We start from the raw sequence: 25,952 nt of genomic DNA on the forward strand, positions 1-25,952 counted from the left end.
CGCCGCCGCCGCCGCCGCCCTCCCCTCCCGCGCTGCCCCGCCCACGCTGACCTCACCGCCAGGTCCCGCCCTCCGCGCCGCTGCGGGTGGCTGGCTCGCCCCGCCCCTCCCGCGTGACGCGGCGGCCCCGCCCCGGCGCGGCGGGTGAGGTCAGTGCCGTGCGCCAGGGCCGCTCTCCGCCCCCCGCGCCTCCCGCTCGCCCGGCTGCAGGCGAGGCCCCGCCGCAGAGGGAGGAGGAGGCGCCGGGACCGCGCTGAGCTGCTGCCGCCCCGCCGGGCCCCGACAGGGAAGGCGCTCGCCGGCAGCCATGGAGCTGGCGGACGGCGTGGTGTACCAGGAGGACCCCGGCGGCCCCGGCCCCGCCATGATGTCGGAGCGGGTGTCGGGGCTGGCGGGCTCCATCTACCGCGAGTTCGAGCGGCTCATCGGGCGCTACGACGAGGAGGTGGTGGCCGAGTTGATGCCGCTGGTGGTGGCCGTCCTGGAGAACCTGGACTCGGTGTGCGCCCACAGCCAGGAGACCAGCGTGGAGCTGGAGCTGCTGCGGGACGACAACGAGCAGCTCCTCACGCAGTACGAGCGGGAGAAGGCGCTGCGCAAGCAGGCCGAGGAGGTGAGGGCGGGCGCCGGGCCCAGGGGCTGAGGCGGGAGCGGAGCCGGTGGAGGGCGGGGGCCCGTTCCCGAGAGGGGCGGCGGCGCCGGGCTTCCTCTGTGGAGGCGGGGGGACTTCCTGCCCTCGGCGGCGGCCGGGCCGTCTCTCTCGGGGTCGCCGAGGGCGGGGTGCTTGCGGCACCTGGGCCCGGGGTGCCCCGCGGCCCGGCCGGGGCTCCTGCCAGCTCCCGTGAAGGGGGGGGGGGGCGGGGGGCTGCTGTCCGAGGGGCCGGGAGCCGCCGAGTTCAGGTCGTGTTTCTGGGAGGAGGGAAGGCCGAGAGCGCTCCGACCCTGCCAGCTCCGCTCGCTTGGCCTCCAGCGCCTCGGAGGGGCTGGTACGTGCCGCTCTGGCAGCGCCGTGTGGGCTGAGCGCAGCTGATGGCAGAGCTCTGCCGCCTGTGTGCCCGGGCCCTCTCCTCGGCACGGCTCTTCCTGGAGGACTCTTCAATAACTCTTCTGAAGCGCTGGTCTTCTAGTCACCGGGTCCGTAGGAGGAAACAGCCCTGCTTTTGCAGAGCAGGCACGGAGCCACGTACTGACTGCACCACTCTTTGGCTTTCCCTCTGGATTTCCTCCGTGGCAGGAGGAGGATTGTCCAGTTCAGATCAGTTGTCGAGGATATTTACAAAAAAGAGGGGAGGCATTGCAAAAAAATGTGGAAATACATGCAGTCTAGGCTGTAGTTCTTCAGAGTTGGTACATAAAAGCTGCAGTCAGCAACAGGTGGTGCAGACTGCTCAATGGCATAAACTCTGGCTTAGGTTATTACTACAAAAGTTGAAATAAAAATATCTAAGAATTACTTCAGCATAAATAAGCTTGTGAAGCGTGTGAGATTATAAAGCAATAGAAAAGAAAGCAGCTGTGCAGGATAACTTCCTCCAGCTCATTGTCTCGCCAAACTCCTATAGGAAATTGGATTGACAGCATTACCTGTAATAGAACAAGTCATAAGTCTGTTTCCAGATTTGGTGTCCTGCGCTTATCTCCGCGGTTGTGCTTACCCCCTAAATTTTCCAAGAATCAGAAAAATAACGACACTGAGGGTGAAGACAATATTGACAACAAAAACTTAATTTGAAAAACATTAGCCCTGTACAAATATTTGTATACATTATGGTTATAAGCGAGTGAAAAATGTTGTCTGCAAATTGTTCCAGGACTTCAGTAGTTTGCTACAAAGTAATGTGGTGTGAAGAGTGTCCCCCGAACTCTTGGACCAACAGACCATTCATCGTTCTTGTCAAACATGTAGTTGTTTTACAGTGCTTTATGGACTTCAGTCTGGGGACCATTGCCATAAAGACTTAATCACTAGTTCTGACACAAGCTGTGTGTAAAAGGCTTTTTTAGAAAACATATTTTATTTTTATTAAGAGAGTAAGAGACTGATAAATATTTTCTGAACTAATTTGTGAGAAAAATCACAGGCGTGAAACATGGGCAGCATTTGCCAGATTGGAAAAAAAGCAAGCCTTGGGCAGCAGAACAGAAACCATAACAATATGATGAAATAGAATACGGTATTAACTGTGTTCCTGTGGCTCTTCAGGAGCTGAATGTACTTATGTTGGTAGTGTACTTCACTGCGATCTCCATTTCTTTGTGTCATGATAAATTAACTTGAGAGGGACAAGGTTTATGCAGTCTAAGAACTGGTACTCATGCTTCAAGACAGCTTATTGATGCTTTCGAAAGTGCAACTAGACCAAAGACCGTATTTCTGATTGTAAGTACAAAGGTCATCTTCTTGGTATGTGCTGAAGTCGGTTATGCTGTACGTATGTGAAAATATCTGTCATAGATAAAGCACGGTATGTTCGTGAGAGGTACGTGTTTTAGTCAAACTTGACTGTTGCAACCACTTTTTTTTTGAATGCTGCAATAATCTGATGGGTGCAGTATGGTGGAAATGAAAGGAGGGCACACGAATGTAGCGCTCCTTTTCTTGGGCAACAAGTTAATGGCTTAGTGTGTTTCTTGCCTTTTATTGCAGAGGTTGCTTGTGATAGCAAAATGGAGACTTTTGAGCTACTGAGTTCAGTATTCCTTATCATCTGTTCTAACTGTCCTGAAGAATTAACATATCTTTTACTTTTTGCTTGCTGTTGTAGGAATTTTTATTTTCTGTGATTTGGTGAATATTAATGGTTTACCTTTTGAATAGGAGTCTCCTTACACCATTGTCCTAATTTGCCTCTTTTCTTTCCTGTAGTTAGAAAGTGTCACTAAAGAAACATCTTGAAAGTTGTTGCCTGTGAGCTTTTATTATAGTGACTTTAAAAGAAGAAGAATTATTTCAGAAGTTCTGGGCCTACTTCTTGGTCCTCTAGTAACGGCCATGGTCTTTTTAATTGCTGTGAAGTCACTTGTCTGACTTTTAATGGGGTATGTTTGTGATATAGTTAAGGAAATAGAGGAACCAGCTATGCAGAACTGTAAGCAGAACAGCAGAAAAACTTATCTTCCCACTTGGTGAATGTTAGGCAGCATGCCCTACCACAAAGAAGTGGGAGAGGAAGAAGGATTTGGGGTTCTGCTATTTTATGATTTGGGGTTCTGCTATTTTATACACTAATAAGTTTTACTTCTATAGAAGTATATTGCTCCATACCTGGGTATGTGTGGCTAGCAGAAGGGGTTTCATGTGCACTTGGACACAGGATAAAAACTACTGCTTTTAGCAGTGCCAAGCTGTCTAATACACTTTTAGCTTTTCTGCTGTTGGTGGGATAAAGCTGTTCTTGAAATCTGATGTTCAACACATGGTTGCTAATTTTGCAACCATAAAAAAGAGTTTACTGCCATGAAAATTAGTTTAATAGTGTGGACTTAATGGCTGCCTCTTCTTACTGTTCCCAAAGTTAACCTTTTTCCTTAGGATTGTGTGTTAAGTAAACACTGCAGTAAGAGTTTAAGTACTTTTAATTTATGAGAGAACAAAATTGAGATCCGTTACACAGAAAGCTTCCTAAAATAGTGTAAAAGCTACTAGGTTGTTCTCAGTTACGTATATTTTTCTCTACCCCAAGTCCAGCTGAGCTGACTTCATCATTAATTTTTCTCTACCTACTCCAGGAAGAACATGCCATTGGCTGAAAAGCTGGCATCATTGCAGTAAAAGTTACCCAAGTACATGTCATAGGGTAATAAAAACTGCTGAGGAGGTGGAACCGTGACATCAGATATGCTTAGTATTGCACCTGGATCGTGTGCTGGGAAAACAAGTTAAAATTTAAGGAGACAGAAGATGACATAAATGTAGGAAAAAAATGTTTAATTTGGTTAGTACTGTATTATGAAGTGATTAAATGGTTATACTTGTGGGAGAGGGCTCCACACGCTGTGCCGTTTCATTGTGTAGCCTGAGTTCATGCTTATTGCAATGATTATTGCTGTAAACTTTTAAATAGATTTAAAATTGATTACATAAAGACTTCTGAATCTTATTTGTGAAGTACTTTTTACTGGAGGTCTTTAAGAACAGGTCAGACCAATGTGTGTCTGAAATGACATAGTTGATACTGCCTGGAGAAAATGGGAAGGATTAAATGGGAGTTACCAAACATAGTTTGTGAAAGTATCACAGGCTTGGATTTCAGCAGCAGGCACATGCAGAAGGAGGTGTGCATCATATCCTGTATTACACCTTGTTATGTATCAAAATTAGGATCCAGCCATCAACACTGGGCATCAGAGCCTTGAAACAAGATGACCTTTTAAGGACTGTTCTAGCCATATCTTCTGTAATCTTGTGGTATTCGGTCTAGTTGTTTCTAAGATGTGTTGGTGTCCCTCAGCTTGTTCTTCAAAAAAAAAAAAAAAGGCCAAAAAAACCTTCCTCCTTGTTAGAGATGTTGAGATATGGCTTTCTGGCCTAGACAAGATGTCACTTAAAATAAGGAAAGCCAGATTATTATCATTTTTTATGTCTGCCTTGGTATTTTGTGTAACCAGTAGCTTGGATTGAAATAAGAGAATGTCCAGTATCCATATACTGAGTGGCTATGCAGATGATGTGCAATATTTGAGTGTATTGTCAATGTAAATTAAAAAAAAGTCTTTTAATATAGGTGCTCAGCCTATCCTTGGCTGCTGTTGTGGTTTATTTGACTAGTCCTTCCATCAGTCATACAGGCTTAGTCAGGACAAGATGGTCAATCTCCTGGGGCTCTGCCTGTGTTAATGCTATCAGCAGAAGGAGAGATGAAACCAAACAGAAACCTTCACAGTGTAAAGTACTCAATCCGTGATGATCTTGTACAGTTTTCAGCAGAGGGGAAAAAAAATTATCCAGCTCTAATGATAAAAATACTTTGAAGAGATGTACCTTGAATTCTAACTTTAACAAAATGAAGGTAAACTAGTGGTAAATAACGAAACCATTTACCTTTAATACAAAATCACTTTTAATAGTTGCAGTTGAACTTGAGAGGAAATACAAAATTATATCTATCTTTAGTTCATGAGTGACAATGACATTGATAGCTTTGAGCGTCTGTTTGTTGACAAGTATAATTGTCACTGGCTTTTGCACGTTATGAGGCACATCTGACTGGGAAATCATCAGAGAAGCAACTAAACAAAGATGTTACAGTTTTATAATTCTTCTTTCATGTTTTCCCATGTTTAATTTAACAAACCGTGTTGGTCCTTAGCCCCAGTGCCAAACTTGTGTCAAACTTTGAAGCCCCTTTTTAAGAAGGGAGTCTGCTAAGAATGAATAAGCCAGACATGACTTGAATCTTTAATATTAAAGGGGCAAAACTCTTGTATCGTTTACTACAAAGGAGAGATGAAACAAGTTAAAAGTTTGAGTTTTTCAGTATTACATTGTCAAATAATACTCCCAAACTTTGTGTTGAGATGGTAGAAAGACTTTTGCACATCTGTCCTTCTGGAGTGGGGGAAGAACTCATTTTAAATCACAGAAGCCGAAACAGTCCTACCTGGGCTAGTGTCAGCTCTTTCTCAATTGTTTCATGTTTTAGCTTCCAGCACAGTCATATGAACACCATGCCTTGTCCTGTGATAGCCGAGGAGAGCTTGTCTGAAAGAAACTCTTGTTCCACTTCATAGATTTTGATGCATTTCTACATCTGAAGAAATTTTTAAGCAAAACTTCTGATGACCCTGCTCAACTGAAGCCTTTTTCATAGGGTTACGAGTTTCTGCTTTTGTAAAAGCTGTAAAACCCATTGGTTAAAACTTAATAGTAGCTTATTAAAAGTTGATGTGTGAGCATTCAAAGTACTGTTTCCACTAGGTTTTCCTAGCAATACATAGGAAAAATCTATATTCAAATCACCTGCAACATTACTATTTTTAAGTTGCTGCCTCTTCTGTCTCTTTGCTTCCATGTGGTACCCAGCTGCAGCTTGCTTTCTGACCCTTTAGCTGTCTTTGATGTTTGTTTGGTTGGGTTTTTTATGCAAAGGCTTCTGGTACGCTTTTCCTCCCTGTGTGATGAGCCTTCTGTGTAACTTGTGTTCATGGCCTTGCCTTCTCATTGCAATGCAGCATAGAGAGTACTGCATGATCCAAGGCATCTTTGGCTATTAGAAGTATTCTTTATGTGGCTGGTACATACTGAATTTCTTAAGTTTTTTGTTGACATAAATAGCAAAAAAAAAAGCTTTTAAAATGGCTGTAATGAGGAATTGATAACTTTAATGTTATAAAATGTAAACACTTACATATGCATCAGTGGGTCCATAATATCATGAGACACTTTGATAAACCAGTGTAGCAGAAGATGATGATGATCAGCAAAATTGCAGAGTGCCCATGAATAGTTGTTTAAGCAGTTGACAAATCACAGGAGATGGTTATGAGGTATTTGATGAAGGGCGTGAGCATTTTATAACGTATCAAACAATAACAAACTGGGTGAGAATGAAAAGATAGCACATAATTTTGGTTAGCGCTGCTGCTGTGTCCATACCTTTGTGATTTACAGGTGAATGCAATGTCACCGATGTTCAGCCAAATCTAAGGGTACCAAGACACTCTGTATTCACATGCAGCATTGGCAGGCAAGTGTGTGAAGTTAGGGAAGAATGAAATAGTTCATATTTATGTTAGTCCCAGGCAGGCTTTTCTGTGGTAGTTGGCACTTAGTTGATAGTGATGACGTAGAGCAACCTAGGTGGAATGCTTGACTGATGGACACTGGACTGGAATATCGATAGTGTCCTTCATGTTTAAATGTGGGCTGTAGATCTCTTCTGTTTTGGAAACCTGCTGTCACCCTTCTTTGCTGTGAAGGGCTGCTCTGTTGTTTACTACATGCTGCTTGAAGTGAAAGTCTTTTTAAAAACAAATCTAGGACTGGCTATGTATCTGTTCTTTCTTTTTGGAGAAAGAAATTTGCTCAGGCTTTTTTTTTTTTTTAAATAAATCTGTAATTGTGAGTCTAACTTCACTTTTTTTGTTTAGAAATTCATTGAGTTTGAAGACTCTCAAGAACAAGAGAAAAAGGACTTGCAGACCAGAGTGGAAGCGTTAGAATCACAAACTCGACAGCTTGAACTAAAAGCAAAAAACTATGCTGATCAAAGTAAGTAAAATATATTGCACTCCCTTTAAAGTGATATTAATGCGTTTGAAATTCTGTTCTGTAAAATGCTAAATATCTGTGTTATCCAATTCCTGTATTTTGACAGATAACTAGGTTTAACTCTTGTGCAAGTTTGTTTTCCTTAGAATTAAGGCAAACAAATTAGATATAAGCTTGTGACTTGTAATCTGATTCTTCTGGTATCCTACCTTGTTTTGTTTTCCTTTTAGACCATGCTATTTTCATGTTTAGTAACTTTTTTCAGGAGATAGTTAGAACTTATTCCCTTGTTAATGATGGTAAACTAAGCTAACTTCCCATTGTTGTCTGTGCTAAAAATAAATGTAATCTTTGGGTTTAGAAGCACTACTGGAATGAGAATACCATTGATGTAGATTGTCATTAGCTTTTGTATAATTTTTGTTGAATTATTTATTTTCAAAGCATTTAGTGTTTATAGGAAAAAAGTTAAGGAAGAACATTTCCACTTTTAGAGATGTTCTGTGTAATTCACAAACTTGTGTAAATTTTGGAAAATGATAATGATCAGTTTTCCTGAAATACTGAAAGTTAAAATGTGAATATATTGTAGCTTAGACATTCTGCTGGACTGCTTCTCATCCAGGTTACATAGTCATTGAATGAAACACCATCACCAGTTTTTCTACTGCCAGTTGAGTAACAGATACAGGGGAAAAAAAAAATACTCACAGTTGTCGTCTTATTTCATCTCCCCCACCCTGCAGACTTAAATTGAAGATGAAAGACCTGTGCTGCTAATGATGGATTAATATTTTTTTGCTGTGAGTCTGTTAAACATGCAGTGAAGGTTATGATTTTTGTTTTCATTTAAGCTTTTTAGCACAGTGTAGAAATAATAATCAATATGAATTAACATGAATGTTTTGTCAAGCTCCTAAGCTAACGTCTCTTAACATAAGACACGCATGTCTATCACTTGATATACAGCTTTTATTGCTGGGCCCTGCAGAAATGTAAAGTAAGACTGTATCAAGCCTGATAGCCTGATAAGGCTGAGATAAGATCAGTTCCTAAAAGCAGAATGCTGGTTGTAAAAAAAAAAAACCAAACAAACAAAAAAAAAAACTCCAAAAAAACCACCTTTCACTATTCTTTCTTCCTTTATTTCTACTCGGCTACTTTTCCTGCACAAAATGCAACAAGTTACAGCGCTCTTTCTTTTTTTTTCCTCCAACTTAAGGTATAATAATCTTCCTCTGAAGTTTAATTTTCAGTGGCACAAGTGAGTCTATAGCAGGGTCAAAATATGAGTGCACCAGTGTTAAGATTAACGTAGGTGGCATGCAGAGCTGAATCTTTCTGAAATTTGAACGGTTAGAATGCTGTTTGCAAATCTGAAGCATGTACTTCTTCAGATCCGTTGCAGTTAAAATATTCTCTGTACAGACATTGATGGAGGAACACTTCAGGCAGTCTTTTCTAGTAAAAACTAGGACGAATGATTGCCAGGAGTGTATCTTTATAGATCAAGTCAAGCTAAAATGGATAATCGTAAAGCATATTGTAGAGACTTGTATCAGAAATGCTATGATTCCTGTGAATGGAAATGTGTGTGTTTAAAAGCAGCAGAAGAGGGGAAAAGAAAACATTGGAACAAGAGTGGAGTGGTGTGTTTTGGTAACAAAGGACACTGTTTCCAGAAGGCCTGTGCTCTGAGCCCACAGCCCAAACAATTTGTAATGGGAAACCCTGTGCTCTGACAACAGGATTATGGCATTGAGATTGTGTTGTGTCATATATGCCATTACTTTTTCTGTTAATACAATAAAAAGTACAAAGTAGTTGCACAAAAAAGAAAAATAATTTGGATTCCTGGCAATGTATGTGGCATTGTACCTGGAGTTTCTTTTTTAGAAATTGCACTTACATGCTGATGTATGTAATGCCATTTTATATTGTTCTATGAATCTGTTTGTGTGATATTGTTTTTAATAAAAGTATTTGCATGAGAAACTCAACTGTTCCAGTAGAACTGCTGAGTGTTGGCTAGAACTACTTTTTTAGAAACAATATTTTTAAAGCAGTTATGGTAACAGCGTGAAGTTCTGGTGTTGGAACCTTGACTTTTAAACAGTTCCAAAATCTTTTTATTGGGGAAAACCCTTCTGAGATAGCAAAAATGTAACTTTGGAGAAACAGTAGAGGTGTGTTGAACATTGAGTTTTGCTTAGGATTTGGGTTGATAACTTGCCTGGGACAACATGAAAGACTGTTTCAAAGATTTGACATGCTGCTGATGCAGAGCAAGATCAAAGGGGACATAGACACAGTTGTTGAACACGTGATTAATATTACGCAAGTGAACTGCTTTTAGTGATCTAAATTTCTAGGGTGTGAAAACCACGCTAGTGTACATGTTCTTGAAGTAGTTCAGCTCTTCTGTGTTATCTTGTTTTCTGTTTTATAGGATTTATATGTCCTACAATACCAAATATACCAATGTGTCACTTTAATTCACAGGCTGAGGCTACAAGTCTTCTAGCTATAATTCTTTTCTCTTCTACTTCCTGTACTACTGTCTGTGCATTTGTATTAGTCTTTGGTATTGCCAACTGTTAGCACATCAACATTCAAAATAGCAGTGGTGTTTTCCTTGATCATGGGAATTGCAAATGCTTGGCACGGAGCAAGTAAGCAAATAAAACCTGGCCTTGCTTTTTGTGTTGGGAGTATAGAGTCTGACATAGCAACATGAGTTTATGATGTAATAGTTTAGACTAGAAAACAGGTAAGATGCAGTCCCATGTAATACTTCAACTACAAGACTTTTTGGGTCTTGTAGAGTACTTCCTGTGCTATATGCATTTTTCCTCAAATAAGCAAGGTGTATGAGAACAAATTCTGTCCGTTAAAATGTTTCAACTCATTCCCCTGAACACTGTCCATCCTGAGCATTTAATGAAGACTACTTAGCCCTGGGAAAGGGCAGCTCTTAAGTTACATGGTAAGGTTCAGCACGATTGTATGTGCTTAAACATGCATGCCAGCTAAAATCTCTCAAGAAGCCATAGCTTTATGTCCTGAATTATAAGTGCTTGGTTTTGCGGTCTTAGTGACTGTCACACTAACAAAAAAAGAAATATTTCTTTGCACTTAAATTTATCATGTGGGATTACGTTCATAGCCATATATTCAATCAGCTGGGTTACAGTAAATCTGCCATTTGAAATTAAAGAAGTGAAATAAGCTTATTCTGTGTCAACCGGTTACCAGGTTCCTGTGGTTCACTGACTTTTGTCCCTGCATTACAAATTTAACCAGTTGCTGTCAGCTGTCTCCCAGACGAGTGAACTACTGTACTCTGCTCTTTCTTAGGGGGAAATGGAAGGAGGGAGAGATGACAGCATGGCCTGGTAGCACTGCTGGGAGGATTGTGAGCCACAGTAGATGATGAAATCCTGAACGACAGGGGCAGATACACATTGAGTCATTGAGTTACCACTCTTGCACAATTGATAGCACTCGGTCCTGGTATTTGGTGGGTTGTGGCGGTTGCCTAAGTAAAGTTTGCTGCCAAAAAATGGTGCAACATGTTGCATCCTGGGATGTTTTGGTAAACTTCTAACAACTCCTTAAAGGAGAGCAGAGGTGTAAGGATTTGCGACTTCTATTTGAGTGCAGGAATGCGCTGCAGTGATGTGGCTCTTCAGCCTGTGATCTGTGTCCTCATCTCATTTTGCACTGCTACTCTTCTCTGTAACTTTCCATGGTTTACCTCTGCCCTCTTGTTGGTGTGTTGGCTGTCTGCATTACCTGGGCAGGGAACAGAGGAAAGACAGTGCCAGTGCTCTCAGGGAGCCTGTGGCTTGTTAAAGGAAGTTAAATATCACAACATTCCTGGAGATGTGTCTAGGGACGGTGTTGGTACAGGCAGAGTTTTCAGAAGATCTTGCTGTTGGCCTTTAGCATGAGCACACATGCTTTGAGTGTGAGCAAATGTCTTTTTTTTGGTTTTGACTTGACTTCCGTGGATTATTTTTTCTCTCAGCAGCAGAGGGCAGCTCTGAATATTGTGGAGGTGCACCAAGCGTGGAAATGCCAGGTGTTCAAAAAAATAAAAGTTTAACACTTAAATTCTTTTCTTCTTCCCTTCCACTTCAATCACGTGTCTGAGGCAGACACCAGTCTTTGATATAATCTTAATTCTTACGAGAGCTTGAATGTATCTGACTTTCACATTATTTCAAGTCTTTGCTGTGGTGAGACCCCTAGCTCTGCCTGTGATTAGTTTGCAGCATTAGAACGTTTCAAATTTCAACCTTGAATCTGGAAAGCTAGGCACTTAGAGCTGTTACAAACTTGTAATAGCAGTATGCATCTTGCTTGTCCAGCAACGCTCCATGAGGGCACGTGATACTGCTTTGGATACTGCTCTGTCTCCAATTACCAAAAGGGGTAAGTGCCTTTTGGTGCTCACATAATGTGCCACTGAATTCTGGGGGGACTGCAGAGATTTAATTTATTTCCCTTTCTTTCCTCCATTTTTGGGAATGTCAGTTCTTTTTTTATGTATTACAGGCTGTAAGTTAATGAATTTTTTTGGAGTAAAAGACAACCATAGTGTATTTTGGCTTACTACAGGAATGGAACAGCTTTGGAGTATGCTTTATGGAGGAATCATTCTCAGAGTATTTACGAGAGAATCTGAAAAACATGATGTCTGCATGGTTGATGTGGTTTCTGATGGAGTGGTAGGTTGTGGGAGTTGAAAGATTTGGTTCTTTTTCTATATCTGCTTAGTGCTAAAGTACAACCAAGGTAACATACTGCATTTGACAGGATAACCAAGGCAGAGATATGTTTCCATACCTCAGTTTATCAAATCCTAGCTTTGTAATTTATGCTCAGGTTGGATTATATTTGTGGAAAACTACATGCGTTAAAAAAAAAAAAAATCAAACCCAGAAACACCTTTTCATCTTCAGAGCTGCAAATGTGATGCGACTGTTGGGATGACTTCATTTCCCACATCAGGTGACAGCATGCAGCAATTGATATTGCTTGCCATAGGTTTCATTTGGGATATGAGACAAATGTTTTGGCAGCTGACCTAGAAACGAACAGATTTGTTTTCCTTGGGAGCTAAACAGAACTAGTGTTTTCACTGGCTTCAAGAGAAAATGCAAGACCAGTTCTGTTGTGAGTCTTCTGTGGATGTTATTTGGTATTTTGTTTTTATCTGAGCTCTACAGTACTCCAGACACCCAGTACTCTGAGATTTACCTATGTAGAGCTGCGGCAGCAATTTAACACAGAACTGTCTAGTTAACAAGGAGATTCTAATATGAACTTTCAGCTGTGAAGCTTAACATTGTTTTGAGATTTGACTTGTGACTTGTGTATCTGCGCACGTGATGATGTGAATAACTAAACTGATATGAAATACATCTGTCAGTAGTGCTATTTCTAGGCATGGCTCAGCTGTAGTGTTTATTCTAAGGGATACAAGAAAGCTTTTCAATAGATCTTGAAAGAAGTTGGAAAGTTAAGATTTGTTCAGTGGGGGTCTGGATTGTTCGTCTGTATTTTTCGAAGGCTGAGAACAGCAGAACTAATTTTATTTCCAACAGAGAAGGAAGAAAACGGTTTGGCTTCTTGTATTTCTTGACTAACAAATTTGGAGCTTACTGTTTGCTACTTTTTTTCTCAGTGCAGCCATTTCTCAATGCATCTACGTTGGCTTGATTACAAGGCAGATGCTGGTTTTGTATTGTGATGTGGGAATCTGCAGTCCACTAGATGGAGCAGAGGGTACAGTTAGCTCCAGAGTTGCACGAAGTCATGCTACAAGACTGGAGGCTAAAATAAAATGGAGTAGGAAATTAGAGCAGTGATTGGCCTGCTTTAAACTCCTCTATTAATATACCTGAACAAAAGTGGTGAGAGGAGGTTGAAATCCACTGGCATATAATTAACTGCTCATGTACTTTTTTAAATGGAGGTATTGTGCTAGTGGTCTAGGTGTTGAAGTTTGATTGTTATAATAATTCTTTTGCTGCAACTGTTGCAGTAATGGAGAAAAAGGCTTTAAATGTCTTTGAGAGTCTTAGGTTCCTGAGTCGTCACTGGTTACCTGGCTTTAAAATACAATGCAATCTGCTGTAGCTTCTGAGTTCATACTGGCTTCATGTTGGATTTTCTCAAAAAGCTACTTGCTTCAATAGCCAAAAGTGTAAATGAAGCATCCCACTGTTTTCAAAACAGTCAGTCAAAGCTTTTCTCGGTGAAACACTGTTCTGGCCAGAGACTAGGCAAGAAATTGATACTAGGTCCAAATGATATTTGTTTTAACTTGATTTTGGGTAGAAGTTGGTGGTTGTTCATTTGAATCTCAGCCTTTGTGAGGGGTCTCCTGGCATATGGTTGTCTTTATATTAAGTGGTTGCAGCAGAAAGTTTAAGGACCTTTTTTTTAAGTTTTATGTCAAGTTTTTGGTGATAAAATTACAGTGATTTTGTGGGTCTGAGACATAGTGGATACTTGAACAGGCCAGAAGTGTCAGGGATAAGACCATGCAGCTGTATGTGTTGATATTTGCTATCAACAGAGCATTCTTGACAGCTAAATTATCTTCATAATTGAAAGTGCCCTACTTCTTAAACAGAACTGCGCCTATAGTTCAAAGAGCTACTTGAAGATGTCGGTCTTGCCACGGAGTTGATTGTATCACTTGTTTTACAAATCAGTTTTCTGTGCTGCTTGTTTCCAGATCTTATGGCTTTCAGGTTAAATACTTGTTTGATGGCTTCAGTCCCTGTTCCAGTGCATGGTTGATGTGTGTGCTGCTTAGCAACTTCTTTATAGGTTGTAAGGTCCTACTGGATCATGGGATTGATTATGCTTGATCTATATCTTAACTTTGGCATGGGATCTGCTTTTAAGAATGGAGTTGGATGAAAGCTGTCCAGGGAGAGCCTTCAGATAGTCTTAGTGCTAGGAAAGGCTTGTTAATGAGCTGGATCTCTGTCCTGGCTTTGTAGCAGGAACTTGTAATTCCTCTTGAAGGCATCATGCTGGTTGGATTTGGCATTCTAGCAGGTCTGTTTCTCTTTCTCCCCCTCAGGCTTATCAGCAGTTTGAGGCAGAGGACAACATACAGATGGAGGGTGTTCCAAACTTGGTAAAAGCCATCAGACTTGGGAGGTAAGCTCTGATTTTTGAACAGGCAGGGTGGGCAGCTTCGCTGCCTAATTCTTCGTAATGCTGTCAGGCAGAAACTCCAGGGGCTTCTCTCTAGTTTGCTGTAATATTTAATCTCCCATTTTTAGGCTTGACTGGTTTGATTTGATCAAACTTTCATTAGGATTAGTACTTCAGGTCATTGAATGTGTTAGGATATTGACAGTGCTGGAGAAGGTTGCAGGTATGAGTTTGTGGTGGTGTTCCAGTGGGATGCTTTCTCATCAGCCTAAAAATACTCAAATATTTGCATTTTATGCTCATATTTAAGATGCTGGAAGACCTTTAAAATTTTTCCATGTAGATTTGTAACTGTGAGTAGTGAAACTTTTTTGATATGTATATTTTGCACATGTAATATCTTACAATGTAATCTTGGAACATAATATCTTCCATGATGTAACAAGGATATATTTGCTTTATGAAGACATATTACAACAGAGACAATGATATTTTGCTTTTAGGATGTATATCCTCAAACTGATTTTTATCATCTACCCATTAAGAATTTGACGTCTTGGTGGAAAAAAGTCTTAGACTGAAATATCAGTGGAGCTTTTTGTACTGTTAAGTCAGATTGCTGGGAACTGTGGTTGCCACTTTGCGGACCCAGTGTGTGTCAGGCAGTGCTAGTGCCCAGCTCCATTCCTCTTGGGGGATGTTATCAGAGTGGTGCCAGACTTCCACTCTTCTGTGTGCTGTTGGAGTGAAATGGAACTGGTGACAATTTGGTTTTAAATGTACTTCTGGGTGCCAGGGGAAGGCATTTTTTTTATCTCCCATTGAGTTTCCTGTAACTGCTGATGAGAGTGTACCTTTAATAGTGACTTAATAAGTTTCTCCAAGGTTTTGGGGCAAGAATCTGGTGGTCTTCCTCAAAATTCTTCTGGCTGTTCTTCGCTAGGTTCAAGTATCTTCTGTTTTCAAGTCCATGGTGATCTCTGATCTTCAGGGAATATCTCATCTCTTCCACAGTGTTTAACTGGAGAAGGGAAGCGTGTTCTGTTGCTTGTTTCATCAAGATCTTATCTTTGATGGGAGGCATGTTTTGGGTAGAATAGATTTCTGATGTTGTGTGTCATCCTGCTGGTATTGGAAAAGCCTGTTTTGAGGACTGTTAGTGTGGTGTCTGGGGGTATAAAAACTTAGTGTACATCCATTTATGACAAACTTCCAGCTGTAGGACTGTAATGTGTTGCACAGCTGGAAGTATCTTCCACAAGAAAATGCTGACCTTTGTATGGAACAAAAATAGTTATCAGACTTAGTGGAGATACCCTCCTTGACTATGCAATACCAATACCTAGGTACATTTGTCTTCTATTACTTGATTTAAGGAACTATTTAAAATTGAGCCATAGAAAGAGACAATGTGCTTTGTTATGGAACCTCAACTGTTGTTAAGGTGTTTGTTATATCCATAACAGTGGGAAACACTTTTGTGGATTTCATCAAGGTAGGTTACGGTCAGCTATGGAGATGGGTGTTTGTAACACCTAATGTGGCATTAACCTTCATTAAATGCACTGGGTCAAGTACTTTTCCCAGAATCCAGCATGTAAAATCAATCACTAGGAGCCAGCGTTGGACGCGCTGTCTAGACACAAGCGTACCGAACAACATTGGGGTGCATCACTGTGGTTTCTTTGCAGGTTCCTGGTCAGGCTGCATTGAACAGTGACTTCAGTGTCTGGTGTGAAGCAGCAGCGTTTCACAGGGTGGCAGCGTGGGCATGGAGCTGCAACAGGGCGCAGTTTCTAGGGGAGGGAACGGGCTTCACAAAACACAAAGCCAATTAGTCATGCAGTATGCTCTTCCTGATTTCCAGGCTATTTGCCTGTCCTAAAGCAGGTTTAGCACAGCAGAAATGTTACCTTGGTCTGCAGGGAAGGGAGAGATGTCGGGAACTGTAATGCAAAGCCCAGAGATGGTGGAGGCACAAGTGAGCAGAGCTGTTGCTGGATGGGGTGTGGGCAGCTAAAACTGCTGAGCTCTGCCTTGTAGCTACTGACTGGTTACTGCTAGGATGTCTCTGGTCAACTGTTGTAAAATGTAATTATTTCTGATTAGAATACCAGTCAGTCAAAGATAGTGAATAAAATATGGTTTGTCATGTCATGCTTTGTAACGATAAATTCTGACATTTGTTTCTGTAGGCACTTACCACAAGCTTCCATATAACCTCCCTTTAAATGTATAAGCAGCCTTAAAACATCGGTGACCTAAAAATAATAAACTAAAATCTTCTATTCATCATATATTGTGTCCTGCATTGCATCTCAAAAATACATATTTATGTATTGTGCTGTAAAATATATTTTGATACATGTTGTGCTGTAAACACTTGTATATCACTTACAGCTATTTGACCCAATAACTGTTATCAGTCTGATAACAGTGCAGAAATGAAAGTGTTCCATCTTGCATTAGTATAAATAAAATTTGATGTAATGCTTTTGGTCAGGTTGGTGGCGTGCAAAAGGTTGTGTCAAGGAACTTAATGCTCTTATAAGAGCAAGATTAGATTAGGAGCTAAGAATGGTTATGCAGATTTGAGTAGACAATTACGTATTTTGGTTCCAGCATTTGACTCTGGCAAAGATATTTTTATTTGATTTGACTTACAATAAAATACTGTGCCAACATACAGCTCTATGGAGCAAAAAGAAATGGTATATTGAGAATTAATTTTCAGAAGACCCAGTTGGCATTATGAAAATGTGCAAATGGCAGAGAAGATGCAAGCATTTGTCTTAAGCTAATGTATATCTGGCAATGAGTCTCTGGAGACAAGTAACTATAAATTTGAAGTTTCACAGGGTATTTAAACATGACAAGTGAAATAAGAGAAGCTCATTTACAGAACTTGAAACACATGATTATATCAATAGATATTGTGCTCAAAAATACCTGAACAAAAAGATGGAATTCACATCTAAACAGCAGAAATGTTTTCTGTTTAAATGGAAGGAGTTAGTTATGTGAAGAAAGTTCTGAATTCTCTTCAGTTTTCTGCACAGTAATTGCATAGTTTGTTCCAGCTCATCTCCTCTTAATACGAACTTAGTGTGTAAAGTTCTACTAAACCTGCTAGATGTATTTTTAATTTCTTGGAATACCTTCAGAAATATCTAAATATTTTCTTTCCCTGAATCTATTGCCTTAATACTCAGTGGAATATGAGTGAATGCCAGCAGAAGTCTTTATTTCTGTACCACAACATATGACTTGAAGCTATTTAAAAAATGCCTTGTTTATGTTTGTCCTACTTAAACATCTCTGGAGATTGTGTGGTTATGTTCTAGGAAACCAATGTAGTGCTTTAACTGGAGCTCACAGCTCTTGTCTGAGATTGAGTCTAGCTATGTGATGTGGCTTCTGCCTCTTCCTACGTTTTCCATGTGCACGTGTGAAACAATCTGGATTGATGTGAACAGTAAGCTGTCCTTGAACATAAAAATCCCCTGTTGTTGGGCTAGCAGTCAGCTAGGGAAAACAGTACTTGGGCTTTTTTTGAGGACAGCAGATTGTAAGGTTGTGCTGATGATGATGTACTTGGAAAGCTCAAGTGAGAGTTTAAAAACACAAGAGCCAACATGCTCTCTTCCTTCTCTTTGCTATTCACTGATAAGAGTACTCTCACCTCTGATCTGGTTGCCTGTTCCTAGGCAAGTCACAATCTCGTACTAGAACTCTGAATTTAATTTTAATTCCTTTTTTAATTTTTCTTTTTCCAGTTAGCAGACTTGAGGAGAGGGAGGCAGAACTCAAGAAAGAATACAATGCACTTCATTCAAGACATACAGAGGTAGGTCATTATGCCAAGAGTAATTCAGGGTATCTGTAAAAATTTAGATCTATGGACAACTTTGTGAACAACTGGGAAAATTATCGGATGTTTTAGTTTATTCCCTGATGCTTGGATGTTTGTACTGGTAATGTTGGCTGTAACCAGGCTTCGTTTGGCGTGTAGTTTTTCTAATTCACATCTAAGTGCCTGTTTCTCCATGTTAGTTTGATCACCTGTTGGTCAATTGTATAGCTTTCTCAGATACTCAGAAGTTTCAAAGAAAACTAGGAATTTGCTTTTTCGTATTTCAAAGACAATTCTTCAAAGCGCACTAACAAACTTCAAAGAAATAGAAATGTAACTGCAATCTTAGTACTCGTTCCAGCAGTTTTCTGTGTTGGTTTTAGTTGTACCATCGAAGGAACAAATAACTTCAAAAATTGACCTCCTACTGAGACTCATGATTAAAAGAAGTCCCTGGCATACTTATTGATAGCTATTGAAACAGTATTTGCTAATGAAGATGGGACAAGATTGACTTTGTTAAATTAAATAACAGCCACGCTTTTGGTTCTAGAGTGTAAAGGGACTCGTGATGCTTTGATTTTTAGCAGCAGGTTGTCTTTCCCGTGCAGGGATGCTTACTGCCCAACTAGCATGTATACTTTAGTAAGGAAATCACTAGGTTCTCTGAATAATTCTGATTAATCTGAAGCCCCAGTATTGAGCACAGTTGTTCTCCTTACTGTGATTGCTTTGCCTTTGTTTGAAAGGTCAGATAGCTGTTTTTGGGATAGTCACTAACAGAGGGGAATGCGATACTGACTGTTCAAAAGACCTCGTGTGGGGAAAGGGAAAGCAAACACAGATGTCTAATTTGGTTACCTTTAATACTTCCCTAGCAATCTGAAGATAAGCATGTTATCCTGACAACAGCTGAAAGGGGCTTTGGAAGCACAACCAGCATATAGCTCCTGAGTATTGCATGACAAGATTTCTGCAGCTCTTAAAAATATCCATATATTTACTGAAATCATAATGTATTTAAGATCACGTTTGTTACTAAATAGTTGCTGTAGAATGCTGCATCTGCTGAAAACTGGAAATTTAAGTAAAGGGGGAAGTGACAAAATTTAATGCTGCCCACTTAAGTTTTATATCATTTTTGAATTGGAAGTACTTCAGAGTACTGTGGGCTTGCAAAGTTTTAGTTTATTTTAGTTAGAAACCATGGGTACTATCACAATGGAAATTGGACAGGTTTTTATTGAATCCTGTTTTGCAGAGTTCAAGATAACTAAATGTATTGGGCACCATTAATTCACTGAAATGCTAATGAAATGTTCTGAATATCTTTTTACGTAGGTTTTGCTCCAAAATGGACAACAACCTCTGCTGGTTTGATTCCAATTTATTAAATGCTTTTACATCTTAAATTCACTTTCTTTGGTGTAGGGAGAGGTGTTTCCTTGGGCTTTATTATTACTGAGGTGACTATGTCCTTTCCTCATAAAGAAATAAGTTGTAATGCAACATGGTATAGTCATACTTCTGTGCTCCTAAAATCAGGTCTTATGTTTTCTGTGCCCCTTCCTTTCAGCATGTTTACTTTCTTCTTTCTTTGTTGCCCAGTCTCGCACTTTTTTCTTTTGAATGTTTCGCCTCTCTCCCTTTATGTTACATAGCTTCTACCTTAGATTATTTCTGTTTTTTCCTACGAAGATTTTGATCTTTGTCTTCAGGTGACAAGTGTGTGTACACGTTACTAGAGGTACCCAAAATTCTGAGACTGGCAGCTGCTGAAGTAGAACAATATATGCAAGATAGGACATGGAGAGTTGATGGGGTAATGGGTTTTTGGGCTGCAAAAGCTTAGGACTGGGCTGGGAACTAAGGACAGAAAATAGCTACCAGGAGTGTGATTGTTTATGAAAGGTTGGGAGCCTTTAACAACTGTGTGACTAACCTCAGGAAGTTAACTAGATCCTCCTTATCTTCATTTGCAAAGACATTTTTGATCACAATTGGAGGGACCATTGACAATCTTGCAAAGTACAAACTTCCTGATGTACTTTAGTCATAGGCTGTCTCAGGTCAGGATTTTAATGCTGATATCTGGTGTTTGTGTTTAAGACTCAAGGACTGAAATCCATGGGGACTGGAAAGGACTGTCTGATAATAGTGCCTGTCTTCCCCATCCTGTTTGATTTCCTGCTTCCCTTTCTCCCAACAAATTCTAGTGTCTTAGGTCTGTATAGTAACTTTTTTCTTCTATTGCAAGAAATTTTGGTGAATACCCAACCTACTTCAAGCATGAAGTTACCAAGTTTATTGGCTTAAATACTTCTATCACAATACTTGTTTCTGAAACCTTTCTTCCTTCCATGTTTTTCTAGGAAGGAATAGTTTTTTTCCTTCTGAAGCAGCTTCACCATCATCTCTGCAAGTGATCCATCTTTGGTACTTACTGAAACAGCAATTGTTTTTCTTTCTATTGACCAAATAATGAACAAAGCATTAGAAAGGTTTTTTTATCTCTTAAGATGTTGGCAGTGATTAATTTGACAGATGTCGGTTAAAGATGCAACTTGACTGTATTTTCTGCAATCTTAATTTCTAGCAATTTTTCTCTACTCTGCCTGTCTTCAGTATTTGCTTCCCTCCATCCCCCCATCTTTAATTCACAATTTACTGTTTCAGACTTGGATGGCTTTCTCTTCCAGCTCTTGACTTCACTGAGGTTCTGTGACCATGTCCTCTGTCAGCACTAACCCTACCTGCTTGTGGCTACCTCTTTGCTGGAGATCATTGCCCAGCAAGATTGCTGGCTCAGCAGTTTCACCTAAATAATTTCTGTCAAAATGGATGAAGACCTTCTTAAGCTGATTAAGCCATGGGAAGCTGCACTAGTGATGTGAACTGGAGAACTGAATGCCTCACCTGCAGCATGTGTTGTGATGAGTGCTGGGAGTGCTCTTTGGAGCTGAGCCTGCCAGACAGGGCTCTGCATTGCAGCTCCAGGGCGCCTGCCCGCCTTACCAACACTGTGTCTTTGCAGCTGCTAAGACAGCAGGGCTGTCTTGACTTGTTAAAGCTCTCGGAAGAGGCTTTGGCCTTCTTCACCCTTCTGTCAAATTAGCCTCTGTTTGTCTTGCTGCTCTACATAGAGTGGGAGATGAGCTAATGGGTGTGAGTGGAATATATCCCCTTAAGCTTCCTCCCTGGTAAGTCTGTGCTTGAGCTAACTGGCTTGATTTTAAATGGATTAGGGTATGATAACCTGAGCAGTTGAGTTGACGGATTGGAAGGTGGAGAGTAGCTGGGTGTTTGTAGTAGGTAGTAGATAACATGTTCAGTCAGAACAGAATGTATGAAGACAGCCTGAACATGTTCTGCCATCCACGTTGTGATTCCCTGCATAGTTAATGTGGTCTGGTCCCTTGTCTGTCTTTTGCAACATATTTTAATCTTGTGCTGATCTCGCTCTTTTCTAATGCTCAGAACAGACGAGCAATAAAGCATCATGGTGGAGTTCCTGAATTTGAACTTGTGTAATTATCACTACGCAAAGTCTTGTTTCCATCTTCCTCTAGCTATAAAGGACCAGATGCAGGAAACGATCGTACAGCCACAAGGGCAGTATGCTAGAAAGTGGAACGGTTGATAGTGGTCTAACCCAAAAATCTTTGGACCATTACCCTATAGACTTAGAAAGGAATTTTGTTACTCAGTTATAGATTTTATCTCAAATGTTGTTAGGATACATGGCTGTTAGTGACTCTTTCAGAGCAAACCCCCTGAGTAGGATGTTAAAGGGTCTTACTTTCTTTTTCTGCATTGTTAGTGGGGCACATTTCCTAATGATGGCACTGACTTTTTAAAGGCTTGGCTGAAGACCGTTTTACGTTTATTACTCAGTTGGGAAAGTGAGGCAAAGCAGTACTTTAGCATCAATTTGAGAGTTGACTGACACTTGTGGCACTTCTCTGCATAGGTTTCCAAAATAAAACTTCTTTTCCATTTAAGGAAGTGAATCTTTATCCTTTGGGAAACACGAGGCTAAGATGGTTCGATATCTCTTTCCCTGACACACAGAATATGGGTTTAGTTTAATGAAGCATAATTGGGCCATGGAAGTTTCTCAGTGCTTTGCACTGATACAATGTGACAGAATGGCGAGCCTGTCTTTGGCATTGGGAATGTACTTTGTCAGGTTCGTTTGGATAAACAGATATCCCCAGCAAGTCCCTGTATAGGGAAATGGGAAAAGAAGACCAAGTGGAGATGTCTAGTTACAGTTGTGGCTAAGCATGGGTACCAGTCACTGTTTTTGAGATTAGATTTTAGATATCTGTTCAAGCAAAGAGTTTCTAAAGCCTTATGCTAAGCATTAACAGCTTGATGTATAAAGCCTGGATTTAACATCTTTATGTACTACTGTATCTGCCAGCAACATCATCTTGTATGTGGATAAAGATGTGTCATTCCCACTGGGGAGCTCGATGCTTTTACTTAGGTGACAAGCTCACCACAAATCCTTAAAGGTAAAAGGTAGTTACACGGAAGTATGTTTAGGACTTTCGTACTGAATCAAGGAGATTCTAGAAACGTCTGTTACCTCAATAAATCTAGATTATGTGGGACGCAGAAAGATCTATATATACACAGTTGGTCGTGCATTCCCAGAGGGAGGAGCCACTTGTGCCAAACCTGATAGAGTCGGCAGGATGAACACCGAAGGCTGTAGCACTGAGCCTGGCCTGACAGCAAAAAAAATTACTAAAACCTGTCCCGGGGGAGTTGAAGAAGTGACACAAAAAGGCAGCAGGCGTGAAAGAGAAAGGAAGGTATAAAGGAGATGCTCTCAACCTGGTTAAGGAAGAAATGCAGGTAACAGTAACCACAACGTGATATATACACATTTGTTGGTGACAAAGAAAGTCTCAGACTTGTGTACATTGGGAGTGGTTGTATTTGTAAGGGTAGGAACAGACACTAGAGACAGGATGTTCATTGTCTTTCACTGAATGCTGAAATTCAAGGTGTAGAAAAACCTGTAACACTTTGTGCAGCTGTAGAACTTGTCACGTGCTGTATGAAGAAACCAATCTGCGTATTTTTTTTATATGGAAAGACATTGCACGGTTGTCACTTGAATTTGAAGGGAATGACTTATGTATTCATGCTGTAATGACTTTAAAAGCTTATTGTAGTCAGTTTGCACGTTTCCTAAAATGAGCTAACGTGTGAACTGTGAAATGCTGTTAACTAAATAAGGTAATTCTTCCAAGTTCTGAGTTTATCTTTAATCCCCTCGGCTAATGGTAATTGAGCAATGTATTTAATTACAACAGTGCTGAAGAGGTCGGTGTTTATGATGTCTTCCTTGGAACAATTGGTCATATTCAATACACTTGTGGACTTTAGGGGCAGCAAGATGAGCTTTCAGTAATAAAAGGTTATGGATGATTAAATATTGACTGCAGTGTTTATTGAAAAGAAGGGTAGTAGATGTAGTCCTTTATTTATCATCTGTCCTTTAGTGTAACTTTGGTAAGAATTGTGCTGAGTAGAGCAATTAAGTCCTTTTAAGGCTATTTTTAAATTGTCAGTAACATTAAAACTTTTTTCTTTGGATAGCTGAGTAATCTCAAAACATAGCAAAACTTTTGATCAGATTTTGAGCATGAAAATTCTAGTGCAGCAATCTGTTAGACTTTTTGGGGGGGGGTGGGGAGGGAGGGAATCAGGATGGCACTTCAAGAATATGCTGAGTCTCAGAGTAATTTAGATTGAAAAGATCTCTGGAGGTCATGTAGTTCAAATCCACATGGTTTTGGAGAGTCTTCAAAATTTTATTGTAGATAAGCAGTTACACTGAGCTAACTTCCCAATAAGCTACAGTATTGAATTTGATATTATTTCAACCTCTTGATTAACTGATTTCTAGAAGCTGACAATCCATGACTCTACAGCATCAGCTGTGTAGTCCCCCATCCCAAGGGTGGAGAGGGAGTGTGAGGAGCTTTGGTCCTTGTGGACAATATTCCAGTATTGTCAACTTTTATCCTTGGGATCCTGGATCGAGGCAGTGTGTGGATGCTACATGGTGGTACCATGGTTTTTCTGTTTTTTGGGGGGATGCTGCAGGCATGGATAGCCTGGATCTGTGGAGAATTTGCCATGTGATGCATACGTTTGGTTTTTCATCTTATTTTTGTATTCATATAGCTTATGTACTCTATGCTGAAGTATGTGATACACGGATTTGCTTATTTTACCATCAGCATCACTTTCATCTGCAGAACAATACTAAACTACATAGTCCTTTAAATTGACGTTCCCTCTGGCCTCTATATGTGGGTAATAAATATGATGAGACATTTCAGTAAACAAAAGAATAGACTGAGGGGAGGGAAGAAAGTAGGTTAAACCATGTACTTTGCAAGAAAGTTGTGCGGGTTTTACTGACCCTACTCTTTCTTTCCCCTCCATGTGTTAGTTGTTCCCTGGAAAGGTACCAGTTACTCAGCTGCTGTTCACTAGCTAAAAAGCACCACAGATGTTCTGTTTAAATTTTTACTTTAAGAAAACAATTGGTATGCTGTAAAAAGAAGTGTTTGAAGGTAGGTCAGCTGCTGTTCAGTAATATCTCCCTCCCATGATGAGGGAGTACATGAACAGGATACAGAATGGTCTAATGTGCATTTCAAAGTTATGTATAGTTTTTTTTCCTGGAATTTCTAAATTAATTTGGATTATAATAAACTTGTGTAAAACTACGCACAGGAACTGGTGGAACATGTAATTTTGGTTGCTTGATGGAAACAGGAAAACCAAGAAATGTGGATAGTTGACGGTGGAGCTTTCAATTCTTTTGATTGCTTCTGTATATGAGCAAGCATTAAAAAAAATCAGAAAGCAAATGAGATAGTCCTAGTAAAACACTGCATTTATATCATTTTGTTGGAGGATAAATTTTGTAAGCTTTTGACAGCGGTTAAAGTATATTATATAATATTTCTCTAAAAATAGCAAGATTTTTTTCTGGTCTGAATTATATTAATTATTTCAGGTGAATGCTGGGAAACCCAGGATCTGTACCTAACCAGTATTTACCATATAAGTTACTGATTTATAGAATATCTATCATTCAGGATATCTTAAGCCAGTTCTCTACCAAAAAAAATTCAGACTAAGAATATCTATTCATATACAGCTAATGCTGGCAAGCAGTGCTTTTGGAGAAGCTTGTATTAACTGAAGTTGTAGCATCCGAATGTCAGTTTTAGCGGCCTTGGGCACATCAACCCTGACTTGAAAGTACCATGTAGATGCAGGGTTCCACGTCCTGCTGAACGCAGTCCTAGTGTATGCAACTGCCCCCAAAATAAAAGGTTATCTCACATTGGTTGTACAAATGCCTGTTAATAACACTCCTCTTAAAGGGTGTGTATACTCTTTCTAGACTTGCAGGAGAAATAACAGTTTTCCAGAATAGGGGTATTTTTTTCCTAGAGGAAGCCTTTGAGATGTGACCTGAATGTGTCTCAGGAAAAGAGTACACTAAATTCTTCTGCAGTACACCTATGATGTCTTTGTTTGTTTTGTTCTGAGTGCCCTATTCATCTTTGAATGCAAAGTGCAGAAATGCTAGAAATACCAAATGTCACGTAGGCTTCTCTTCAGGCTTTCCCATCTTTCATTTCAAAGGCATATGTCCAAATTAAC

The 25,952-nt window shown here is 40.2% G+C and overlaps 1 protein-coding gene across 4 annotated transcripts in view; it reads left to right on the forward strand.

The window, feature by feature from the left end:
• The first annotated feature begins 97 nt into the window (after positions 1-97).
• The window catches only part of SPAG9 (sperm associated antigen 9), a 65,240-nt gene continuing 39,385 nt past the window's right edge, over positions 98-25,952 (forward strand). For all 4 annotated transcript variants that reach the window (XM_075770902.1, XM_075770903.1, XM_075770904.1 and 1 more), the window contains exons 1-3: positions 98-613; positions 7,090-7,210; positions 18,169-18,239. In XM_075770902.1, coding sequence (XP_075627017.1) covers positions 308-613; positions 7,090-7,210; positions 18,169-18,239 — 498 coding nt within the window. In that variant the 5' untranslated portion in view covers positions 98-307. The remainder of the gene's footprint in view (positions 614-7,089; positions 7,211-18,168; positions 18,240-25,952) is intronic.

Source organism: Balearica regulorum, chromosome 18, assembly GCF_011004875.1.
Source record: "Balearica regulorum gibbericeps isolate bBalReg1 chromosome 18, bBalReg1.pri, whole genome shotgun sequence".
NCBI classification, from domain to species: Eukaryota; Metazoa; Chordata; class Aves; order Gruiformes; family Gruidae; genus Balearica; species Balearica regulorum.